The 12,549-nt window shown below is 41.6% G+C and overlaps 1 protein-coding gene across 1 annotated transcript in view; it reads right to left on the bottom strand.

The window, feature by feature from the left end:
• Nucleotides 1-12,549, bottom strand: part of FREM3 (FRAS1 related extracellular matrix 3) — a 102,832-nt gene that overhangs the window by 37,121 nt on the left and 53,162 nt on the right. Inside the window, exon 3 of the mRNA XM_040250445.1 lies at nt 6,026-6,172. Coding sequence (XP_040106379.1) covers nt 6,026-6,172 — 147 coding nt within the window. The remainder of the gene's footprint in view (nt 1-6,025; nt 6,173-12,549) is intronic.

Genomic DNA, 12,549 nt, shown 5'->3' with positions numbered 1-12,549 from the left:
ATTCATATGGCTGAAAATGGCATTATTTCATTCTTTTTTAGTGGCTGAGTAATATTGTATATACATGTACTCACACATATATATGTACTACATCCTCTTAATCCAATTGTCTTTTGATAGGCACTTGGGCTGTTTCCACATCTTGGATATTGTAGATGGTGCTGCTAGGAACACTGCGGTACATGCATCTTTTCGAATTAAGAGTTATAAACTACCTTTGGCCAAGAGAGTGTGTCTAAGCAGAGGGGCACACAAAAAGAGGAGTGACAGAGAAAGGGAACAGGCATTCACTTCCTTAGTTTAGCAAATGTCTACTGAGAGCGTCTGATGTGCCACACTCTGCCAGCTGCTTGGGATTCAGAAATGAGTAAGAAACTGCCCCAGCTCCAGAAAGCTCAGAGTCTCTGTGAGCGAGGAGAGGAAAAGGCTGAGCTGACTCCATCTGGAAAAAGAAGGAAACTCGATCTTGCACTTTCAGTGAGCTTTGGACTATGTGCCTGGTAGCCATGGGGATAATATACCTACAGCTGAACTGGCCTCCCAGACTGATAAACACCAGATTCCATATCAAGATTTCCCGTTGCCAAAAAGAATGTAATAATCCCCTATGCAGTCAATCACCTTTGTAATCTTTATGGCACCCATTGGTGTAGGCTACAATGTATAACCAGATGACCCTTCTGATTGTGAATCATGGCTATAACCTGATTGTATCTCCCTTTAACACTTTCCAGGCTAGGTTTAAGGAATCTGGGCATGTGGGCTTGAGCAGTACACTTAAGGTATATAAGGTTTTCATAAAAGTCGGTCGGGGTCCTTGGCTAAGAGAAGACTGCCTTGGGCCCACCGCTGTAATAAACTGCATTCCACTGTCTGCATCGTCCTTCTGAGTGAGTTGTTTGCCGGGACGTGTGGCTATAACATCTGGACTCCAGAATGTGAACCCCATGGAGGTAGAGACCTTGGGCTGTTTGTTTCACTGGAGGACTCCTGGTGACTGCAACAGTGCTGGGCATTTTTGAGTTAATATTTTGTATCTGATCATTTCTGCAGTCTCTGGGAGTATTTATTGTTTAGTCTGTAAGTCGAGTCTGGCTCTGTGACTCCATGGACCATATCCCGTCAGACACCTCTGTCCATGGGATTTCCCAGGCAAGAATACTGGAATGGGTTGCCATTGCCTTCTCTAGGGGATCTTCTGACCCAGGGATTGAATGCACATCTCCTGCCTTGCAGGCAAATTCTTTACCACTGAGTCACTAGGGAAGCCCTTCTGGGAGGATAACTATAGGTTATTTTCTCAGACAGACATTTAGTCACAGTGGCTTGACTTTTCATGTGTTTACTGATTTTTTTTGTCTTTATCTACTGATGTGTTTCTTTTGTGAGTGATTAAAAAAAAAAGTTTGTAGTCATATTTTTTTTTAAGAAAAACTTTATTTTTACTTATTTATTTATTTGGGATCTTAGTTCCCTGACCAGGGATCGAATTTATGTCCCTGCAGTGGAAGCGCAGAGCCCTATCACACTCACTAGACTGCCAAGGATTTCCCCTATGTGTGACTTTTTAACCATTAAAAAAATCGAATCGAAGCATAGTTACTTTACAGTGTGCTTACTGATTTTTGATGATAAGAAAATTGTTAGTAATTTTCCAGACAATTAGGGCACCGTTGGTGGAGATGGAAAGCTGGGAATAGATTTCAGCAGTGTTAGGAAATTGAAATTAATAAATTACTGAAGCAAATGAACAACACTACAGTAGTGTTAAAAATGCCCACTGTGAGTGGTTAAGACTCCACCTTTCAATGCAGGGAACATGGGTTCGATCCCTGTTCAGGGAATTAAGATCCAACATGCGGCATGAGGCAGCCAAAAATAAATAAATAAATACATTAAAAAAAAAAAAATCAAGGGGGTTCCCTGGTGGCTCAGTGGTAAAGAATCTGCATGCCAATGCAGGAGACATGGGTTCGATCCCTGGTCCGGGAAGATGCCACATGACGCAGAGCAGCTAGGGTAGTGTGCCATCACTGTTGAGCCTGTGCTCTAGAGCCTAGGGGCCACAAATACTTAGCCCACGTGCTGAAACTACAGAAGCTCATGCACCCTTGAGCCTGGGCGCCACAAAAAAAGAAGCCACCACAATGAGATGCTGGCCTATGGCAGCTAGAGAGTAGCCCTCACTCGCCACAGCTAGAGGAAAGCCCGAGCAGCAGTGAAGACCCAGCACAGCCAAAAGTAAATAATTTTTAAAAAATCAAGAAAACTATTTATTGTGAGATACAAGGGTGGCAGATGGTAGCCCCTCAAGACTGAATTGATCCTCCCCTCTCCACAGAATGTTCAAGAAGTATTCTAGTATTATTTGGCTTTGATTGGACACCCCAGTGAGTACCCAGTGGAGCACAAACACCCATGTCTCACTACTTCAGGCCTCATTATAAGGTGTAGACTCTGCAGTTGTTTGAATGTGTGAAATCAGATATCATGACCCGACACCAGTTATCACGAACAAGCTTTACATAAAACGAGACTCATAGCCCCTTGTGCCATTGGCTCTGTCTCATTCTCAGAGAATCTGATGTCACGTAAAAGACACCCAAAGCTCTAATGTGTGAAAATAATTTCCAGGATCGAAGAGCTGGAGCGGACTTTTCAGAAGTGTTGAAGAAAGTCTGCATTAATCTTAGTTTGGTAATGAGAGTGGATGACCAGTTTTGAAGCGCCTCCTTTGGTCCCATGTTGAGGTGAAGAAGATATGGAAGAGGGGTGTATCCTTGGCTACCCTTTATTTTTCTCATTTTTAAAAATTGGAGTATAATTGTTGTACAATATTTTATAGGTTACATATGTACAATAATGTACATGTGCAAAATAGTCACAATTTTTTAAGGTTATTCTCCATTTATAGTTATTATAAAATATTGGCTATATTCCCCATGTTGTACAGTATATCCTTTAACTTATTTTACATGTAATAGCTTGTATCTCTTACTCCTCTATCCCTACAGATAACCTACTAATTTGTTCTCTGTATCAGAGTTGTTTCTTTTCTGTTATATCCACTAACTTGTCTATATATATAGTGTCTACACACACACACACACACACACACCCGTACACACAATACATCTTTATCCATTCATCGTTTGATGGACACTTTGCTTGCTTCCATGTCTTGGCAATTGTAAATAATGCTGCTAAGAACATTGGGGTGCATGTATCTTTTTGAATTAGAGTTTTTGTTTTCTAGGTACATACTCAAAAGTGGAATTGCTAGGTCATATGGTAGCTCTATTTTTAGTTTTCCGAGACACTTCCATACTGTTTTTTCAGTGTTCAGCCAGAGTTTAAACAGAGCTAGTGAGCGCTGCTATATACATTGTGCAGGCAGGTGGCTGTTTACTTAATTTTCAGTGGGTACTGGCTACCAGGTGCTAAGGATGTAACGCTGAATCAGGTCCGGCCACCACTACCGCTGAGGGGTTTACAAGTCTGTGGGGGAGATAAAGAGGTGATTTCAACTCTGATGTATGAAAGCCATGAGAGAATAATGGCAGGTAACATTACTGAGTATTCCATGTGTGCTAGGGACCAGGCAAAGTCAGGGACCTTTAGTTCCTTCTCAAGGGTTCTAGATAATGTTCTAAGCCATGTCCTGGGAGCTGCCTTATAGATACTGCCAGATGGAGGAAGTTAACAACAAGCTGGCCAGACAGTAGCCATGGCATAAGGTGCCACAATTCTGAGAAGTGGCCTGAAGAAATGGAAACAAATCCACTCTGGAATTGAAGATTGAAGTGAAGTGAAGTCGCTCAGTCGTGTCCGACTCTTTGCGACCCCATGGACAGTAGCCTACCAGGCTCCACTGTCCATGGGATTTTCCAGGCAATAGTCCTGGAATGGGCTGCCATTTCCTTCTCCAGGGGATCTTCCCAACCCTGGGATCGGATCTGGGTCTCCTGCATTGTAGACAGACGCTTTACTGTTTGAGCCACCAGGAAAGCCCCAATTAAAGATTAACTGTACCTAAAACAATCAAGACGATGCTGGTCAGACCACTGATGACCAATTTCAAGGAGACTGTCAGAGCCGACTGGGCTGTTTCTTCCTGTCGCCGCCTCCCTCTATCTATAAAAGCTCTTGTCCTCAGATTGTCAGGCCTCTGGACAGGCATCAGCACCTCCTCCCACCTCCACTATTGCTGGCGTCGAAAATAAAGCAAACCTTCCTTTTCACTCACCTGTCCTCTTTATTGACTTTTGAGTGGTGAGCAGCCGGACCCTGCGTTCAGTAACAGATTTTGGCACTCTGCTAACATTTAGACTACTAACCCCAGCATCAGATAGGGTGAGGGGATTAGGAGGGCTTCCTAGAGCCCTGAGTAAGGTATTTTATAGGTTCTCTTCTGTGGTTTGACATGTTTGTTTTAAATATTTATTTATTTATTTATTTGGTTGCATCGGGTCTTAGTTACATGTGGACTCTAGTTACTTGACCAGGGATCAAACCCAGGTCCCCTACATTGGGAGTGTGGAGTGTAAGCCACTGGAACACCAGGGAAGTCCCTGATGTCATTTTAAGTGGCATTTTAGAGGACAAAAGAGCTGATTGTAGTTTGCATAACAACAAATACTGGGTGATTACCATATGTCCCAGGCTGTTTTGAGGATTGGCCATCACCCAAGATGTTGTTCCTGCCCTTTTGGAGCTGGAAATCTGCTGAGGGAAACAGAGGACAGTTGGACCTGAGATGCCCGTCAGGGATGGTTAGTGCTCTGAAGAAGCAAAGAGCAAGGCACGGAGACAGGGTATAAGGAGGTGCCGAATCAGATAGGAAGAACTTTGCTCCTCTCTGAGGAGTTTAGTTTCTCTACAAATATTCAAATGACTCTGGGAAGATGGACAGTGTTTTCCCCCTGAGTCATACAGGATATGAAAATACCTCTTGACATAAAAACCCAAATCTTTGCCTATTAAAATGCCCAAGATAAAGAATTATGGAGACAGAACCCTACAAGAGAAGGGAAGCGTGTTTCAGCTGAAGTTCTTGGAGGTAAGTTCCACTGTGTGTTGATGAAGTAACCTCTGGGTAGTAACTGAGACCCAGGGCCATGCAGAAATCATGGTGCTGTCTGGCTGACCTCATCTCCTAGGAGAACTATCCCAACTCAGACACCCCGAGCCTGGAGAACAGACCTGGGAAAAGCTTGCCTTTCCTTGATTGCCTGTTCCCAGCCTTCTGCCTCCTGGCTTCTCTCCAGTGGTTTTGGCAGAACTCTAATTAGACCCCAAAGGTCTCGGAAATTCACAATGCCCACTTGTAAAATGAAGGCATTTTATTGTCTTCTATTTGTCTTCACAACAGATTATGAAAAAGATAAAATGATCTCCGAGATTTCTGGCAGCTAGAGATGTTATAAAAATGTAATGCATCATTAGAGCAATTACTGTTGATTATTAGTGATGATAATGGGATGTATTATGTAGGCATTATACATCCATTTACCCCAAAGAGGCATAGGTCTTTGTAGAATGCAGGAAAATTTCACACTGTACATATCTTGGAGGAATTTATAACCTAATAGCAGGGTGGAAACAATTATACATAATCAAAAGAAACAGCTACAACTAAACCCAATAATGTGTCATGTACTCATAAATAATTTTTAAAAAGAAATAGCTAGAACTGAGCATAATAATGTATTCTATGCTTAAAAACAATTGTGAAAGAAACTGAGTGATTTGGGGATTGTGGTATATGGTTACAAAATGTCTTAATTTTTCTAGAGTCCTTCAACTTAAAGAGAAAGGGGGAAAATAGAAGAAGAAAAAATTGCCGTATATAAACCTGCAACTCACATGGAGTGAAAACCATGGCATAATTTTGCACATTAATCTTTTAGAAGTTCCCCCAAATCTGTTACTGATTCTCTTCCAATCTATTCTCTTATACTTATTTTTAAGCTTTAATTTCATGTTTTTGTTACCTTTTGCCAACAACCAACTCAAAGTTACTTACTGATAAAGGATGTTTCTCCAAGGGATCCTCTGCGCGTCAGGGTAACTTCTAAGAACGTGGAGTCTTCATCCACAATGTAATACTCTTTCTCCAATGCAATCCAAGCCCAGGAGAGGTGGAAAGGTTGATTTGTTAGCTTATTTCCTCCTGTAATTGACAGGGGTCAAAGAGGTGTTAGATGAACTATTGGATGAAAAAATATGAATGACTGAAGTTTGCATTTAAATAAGTGCTAATTTTTATATAGATAGGAAAAGGGCTTTGTTTTTTTTTTTTTTTTTTTAGAGTGCTAAGAGCACCATTTGGAGCCCTGTTTCCCTTGCCTGATGTGGGATTATTACCATGGGTCTGTTCCTGAAAGGCCTAAGGCACCAGAATTCTAAAGGGCTTCTCTGGTGGCTCAATTTGTAAAGAATCTGCCTGCAGTGCAGGAGACCTGGGTTCAATCCCTGGGTTGGGAAGATTCCCTGAAGGGAATGGCAACCCACTCCAGTACTCTTGCCTGGAAAATCCCAAGGACAGAGGATCCTGGGAGACTACAGTTTATGTGGTCACAGGAGTCTGACACGACTTAGCGATTAAACAACTAAGGTCCGTTTAGTCAAGGCTATGGTTTTTCCTGTGGTCATGTATGGATGTGAGAGTTGGACTGTGAAGAAGGCTGAGCGCCAAAGAATTGATGCTTTTGAACTGTGGTGTTGGAGAAGACTCTTGAGAGTCTCTTGGACTGCAAGGAGATTCAACCAATCCATTCTGAAGGAGATCAGCCCTGGGATTTCTTTGGAAGGAATGATGCTAAAGCTGAAACTCCAGTACTTTGGCCACCTCATGTGAAGAGTTGACTCATTGGAAAAGACTCTGATGTTGGGAGGGATTGGGGGCAGGAGAAGTGGATGACAGAGGATGAGATGGCTGGATGGCATCACTGACTTGATGGAAGTGAGTCTGAGTGAACTCCGGGAGTTGGTGATGGACAGGGAGGTCTCGTGTGCTGTGATTCATGGGGTTGCAAAGAGTCAGACATGACTGAGCAACTAAACTGAACTGAACTGAAAACTAGGGAGTTTAATTTTATTTTTTAAAAGATTTTTTTTTTGTATGGACCATTTTTAAAGTCTTCATTGAATTTGTTACAATATTGCATCTGTTTTATGTTTTGGAATTTTGGCTGCAAGGCATGTGGGATCATAGCTCCCTGACCAAGGATTGAACCTGTGCCTCCTGCATTGGAAGATAAAGTCTTAACCACTGGATGGCCAGGGAACTCCTAAGTGTGGTAGTTTTAAATTCAATTCATTTGACACCTCCATCCTTTTCTTGCTGCCTCCCTTGGTTGCTTCCTTTCTCCATGCCTCTTTGCTTGGCTTTCTTCCTCTGCCCTCTGACTTACTACTTTGTATTATTTGTGTATCCATTTGCTTGCACACTGGTCTAGAAGTTCCTTGAAGACAGTGCTCACTTTATATTTTCTTATTTTGTCACTATAGAAACCGAGTACTGTGTCTTGAACTCGGATGTGTAAAAGCTAAAAATTATGCAAGTAGAGGGCAGCAGACAAGGCTGTAAGGTCTCTCTCTGATTTTGTCTCACCCACACTAGGTCACAGGTCTCTGTTGATTGTCAGCCTTATTGGCGATGTGCAATGTGTACATTATAGAACATTCAACAAACTAAGATCATGGCATCCGGTCTCATCACTTCATGGCAAATAGATGGTAGAACAATGGTAACAGTTATTTTATTTTCTTGGGCTCCAAAATCACTGCAGATGGTAACTGCAGCCACACAAAACAGAAGACACTTGCCCCTTGGAAGAAAAGTTATGACCAACCTAGGCGGCATTTTAAAAAGCAGAGACATCACTTTGCCAACAAAAGTCCATATTAGTCAAAGTTATGGTTTTTCCAGTAGTCATGTGTAGATGTGAGAGTTGGACCATAAAGAAGGCTGAGGGCCAAAAAATTGATGCTTTTGAACTGTAGTGTTGGAGAAGACTCTTGAGAGTCCCTTGGACTTCAAGGAGATCCAACCAGTCCATCCTAAAGGAAATCAGTCCTGAATATTCATTGGAAGGACTGGTGCTGAAGCTGAAGGTTCAATACTCTGGCCACTGGATGAGAAGAACTGACCCATTTGAAAAGACCCTGATGCTGGGAAAGATTGAAGGCAGGAGGAGAAGGGGCTGACAGAGGATGAGACTGTAGGATGGCAACACTGACTAGATGGACATAAGTTTGAGCAAGCTCCGGGAATTGGTGATGGACAGGGAAGCCTGGTGTGCTGCAGTCCATGGGGTTGCAAAGAACTGGACAAGACTGAGTAGCTGAACTAAATGTTCTAAAAAGAGAATGTAAGCTCATAATAGGTGATGGGGGTAAAGAGGGAGCAACATGCACCCTCCATATGCCAGGCACTGAGCTAGGCAGTATAGTTTGCAAACAAAAAAGAAAAAGTAGAGGCAAACAAGATAAAGGAGACAGGAGTCAGTGAACAGGCATTGACCGGACCCACTAGGACAAGGAAAGCACCTGAGTGAACAAAAGGTGAATTTTGGAAAAGAAATGATTTAAAAAGCAATAATTAAAATAATAATGGAGAAAAACAACCAAATGTGGAATTTATAGTTTGCTGAGTTTGAAAGGCATAACATTTATGTTTCGCAATTATATCTTATTAGGTTGGAAAAAAGGAATCATACAATATGTAGTTTATCTAAATACTGTATTCAGGAATATTACATTTTGATATAAATGATTTACTAATTCTTTCAAAAATGCAGTGATTTAAAAATTAAAATTAAGTTTTAAAATCCTAAGGAAGAGATCACACATGCCTGAAGACAGCTGTGAAAATGAATTTAATGAAAGCAGATTCTCAAGTAGGCAAAATCAAATCCTGAAGGATAAAGTAGCAGCCATTGTCAAATGTTAGTGGTTTATGACCCTGAACTTGGAAAAAGATTTTAACTGGATAGGATATTTGATCTTAAATATTTAATAATTACCCCATGAAAATGTGTAATGTTACATATACTTTTGTTTTTACTACTCCATTGCCATTTTCAAATAGCTTCATTGTCATAAGCCTTTAGCTTCTATGACTACTGGCCTAACATAACTTGATAATGTATTTGAACTCCATAAGCATCTATTCATCATACATTTGGAAATAATACCTGTAACTAACGATTGTCACAAAGTGTCAGTTAATGTCATCAGTCGTTTGGAAAATGCTTCGCGGTGCCTCCTTGGGAGGAAATGGGCTCCTGTGGTGTGACTTGATGTATACAGCTCTGGCTGTATGTCCACAGAGTGTAAATAGAATGGGTTTTTAAAATAGCGTTATACATTCAGGGAAAAGAGAGTAACTTGGGATAAAAGAATTAGAAAATTGGGTAAGAGAAAAAGTCAAATTGCATATCAAACAGATCACCATTTTCAACCCGTCTGTCTCCCTTTGACCTTGGAGCTGTAGGTGGCAATTTAAGAAATGTGTTTTGTTAGCTGAAATATGCCATGTCCCCTTCCAGCACAAGAATACTGATTATTTCACTCCTATTTCTTTCATGTAATTCACTTCCATTTGGTGATTCCTTGGCCTGCCTGGTTTTGTCCCTTTCAGTTCAGTTCAGTTCAGTGGCTCAGTCGTGTCCGACTCTTTGCGACCCCATGAATCGCAGCACACGAGGCCTCCCTGTCCATCATCAACTCCCGGAGTTCACCCAGACTCATGTCCATCGAGTCAGTGATGCCATCCAGCCATCTCATCCTCTGTCATCCACTTCTCCTCCTGCCCCCAATCCCTCCCAGCATCAGAGTCTTTTCCAATGAGTCAACTCTTCTCATGAGGCGGCCAGAGTACTGGAGTTTCAGCTTTAGCATCATTCCTTCTAAAGAAATCCCAGGATTGATCTCCTTCAGAATGGATTGGTTGGATCTCCTTGCAGTCCAAGGGACTCTCAAGAGTCTTCTCCAACACCACAGTTCAAAACCATCAATTCTCTGGCATTCAGCTTTCTTCACAGTCCAACTCTCACATCCATACATGACCACTGGAAAAACCATAGCCTTGACTAGATGGATCTTAGTCGGCAAAGTAATGTCTCTGCTTTTGAATATGCTATCTAGGTTGGTCATAACTTTTCTTTCAAAGAGTAAGCGTCTTTTAATTTCGTGGCTGTAGTCACAATCTGCAGTGATTTTGGAGCCCCAAAACATAAAGTCTGACACTGTTTCCACTGTTTCCCCATCTATTTCCCATGAAGTGATGGGACCTGATGCCATGATCTTCGTTTTCACCTTTTAGTGGGTGCAAATACTCATGTTCCAGGACTGGGAAGGATAACTGTCTCCTCTTGAAATTTCCAGCTGCAAAGGTTCATGCCCATTCTTTTTGAGAAATGATTGGCTGTGTTGTGTATGCTCACATCAGGTTTTTCAGAAAAGAGTTGGCGGGGGTAACCCAGAGCAGACAGGTAAGCTATCGACAGCCATGGCTCTCGCTGTGTTCTCCTAAGGTACAGCAAGCTTTCTTCCATGCAACGCTTCTAAATCTCCTTCTTCAGTCTTTGGAAATTTGGGGGCAGGTGGTGGAGGGAGAGATCTTTGTGCTCACCTGCTGGGCAGGTGTGAGCCACAGAGGGTGGCAGGTTTAATGTGTTTTAAAAAGAGATATTTGGTATATTCTTTTTTGAGATGTCCCCAAACTGTTTTGATGATATATTTGGCTCTCCATTTCAAAGACTATGAACCCAACATGTTACTGCTATGGATAACAATACAAGTATTCTGTGCCCTTTGCCTCCTTCTTAGAGTTTTTCCAATATGAACTCAGTGGAAGCAGTGTGAAAAAAATACAGACCACGAGCTTTTCTTAGATTCTTTTGTATGCCTCAATAGGGGCATTACTATATGCTGCTTTTGGCACAAAATAAAATTACCCCCCAAATTCTCACAGCAAGACTTTAGATAAGAATAGTAGTAAATTTTAAAAAGTTTCTGTTTGTTAATTATATGATTACACAAATCTACATACATGATAAAAAGATACAGACCCAGTATATCAATGTCAATTTCCTATTTTCCAATTATTAATAGTAGGAAAGTAGAAATACACTGATTGCATGACCAGCTGCAATGCCGTTTCTGTTTGGGAGTTGGGGTTCCATGTGGCTTAACTGGAAGAGAAAACATCATGCCGTCCTTCTCTAGAGTGTACAAGATTCAAGGAAGATATGAAACATACTGTTCATTCCAGAGAATGTAATATAATATAGTATAGTGTAGTGTAATGTAATGTAATACAGTGTAACATAATATAGCAACTTCCTATTTGGTGATCAGAGTAATCATTCTCATATTTGGATACAATCTAGATAGATCCATACAAATCTAACCTCCTGTATTGAACTAGAAAATCTTTTCTTCTAAATTTATCTCACACTATTTTCTTTTCCCTCCCCACTGGAGGCAAACACTATATTTGATTACTATGCTTTAAGTCAGGGGTGTTAGGGGTCTTTGTTCCTTCAACAATCTAGCAATTTAAATAAGCTGCCCTCGCCAGAGTTCTGATTTATCATTATCAAGGAGACACATGTGACAAATTCCAGTTTCACCCACCAGACTAATGGGGGTGTGGAGGCAGCAAGAGGAATCATAGCCCTCAGTATCCTGGAGAGCTAGTAGGTGCCTGACTAGGTAGGTACCACATCCAGGCGCATCACCTGTGTGCCACATTTCATTTTCATATTTCTGATTACTGACTGGGTGAAACAAACGACTTATCTTATTTCTAAAATGTTTATTTGGCAATATCTTAACACAACTTTTCTTTCAGAGATTCTTCCCTCTGTGTTGAGATTGTTAGGAGGATCAAATGCGATAATGGATGTGGAAGCTTTGGAAAAGTTTGAATTTCACTCAACGCAGCCTGGCAGGAATCTGAGTGGGCAGAGAGCCTCCTCCATGGGCAGAGGTCACGGAGGAAGAGGAATTCAGGCAGCAAGCTGGCCAGCTGGGCAGGTAGGTGGTCCTATTAGATCAAACCACAGGAAATGCTTGTTTTCTTCAGATCAGAAACGTCAGCAATTTTGTGAAGCTCAACTTGACATGTAGCGATGTTTCAGGATGCAGTGAGAAGACAGCTGGGCTCGGGGGAAGGAGACGGAGGCTGCGGTCTTAGGGGCACCACTAACTAGAGAGGTAGTCCTGGAGGAGATGCTTCCTGCTCAAGGCCCCATTTCTTCTTCTCTCAAATGAGCATGTGGAATTCAAACCTTTCCTATCCAGTTTTAACCTTTCGTGATTTTTCTGCTTTACCTTATTAGCTGGTACCACTACAGCTATAGAGAAAACATATTAACTTATTATGTTCCAGTTTGGACAAGCAATAACATTACTAGTCTAAGCTGGTGTAACTTGATACATTAAATGTGAGTGGTTAGCTCTCCTGAGCCCTAAGCACAGGCAAGGAGAAGGAAGTCTCTGGAAGGCACACAAACTATCTGGGCACAGAAGTGCACT

Source organism: Oryx dammah, unplaced genomic scaffold (assembly GCF_014754425.2).
Source record: "Oryx dammah isolate SB20612 unplaced genomic scaffold, SCBI_Odam_1.1 HiC_scaffold_12, whole genome shotgun sequence".
Taxonomy (NCBI): Eukaryota; Metazoa; Chordata; class Mammalia; order Artiodactyla; family Bovidae; genus Oryx; species Oryx dammah.
Note: the sequence above shows the minus strand (reverse complement) of the source record. Positions and strands in the feature narration are given on the sequence as shown.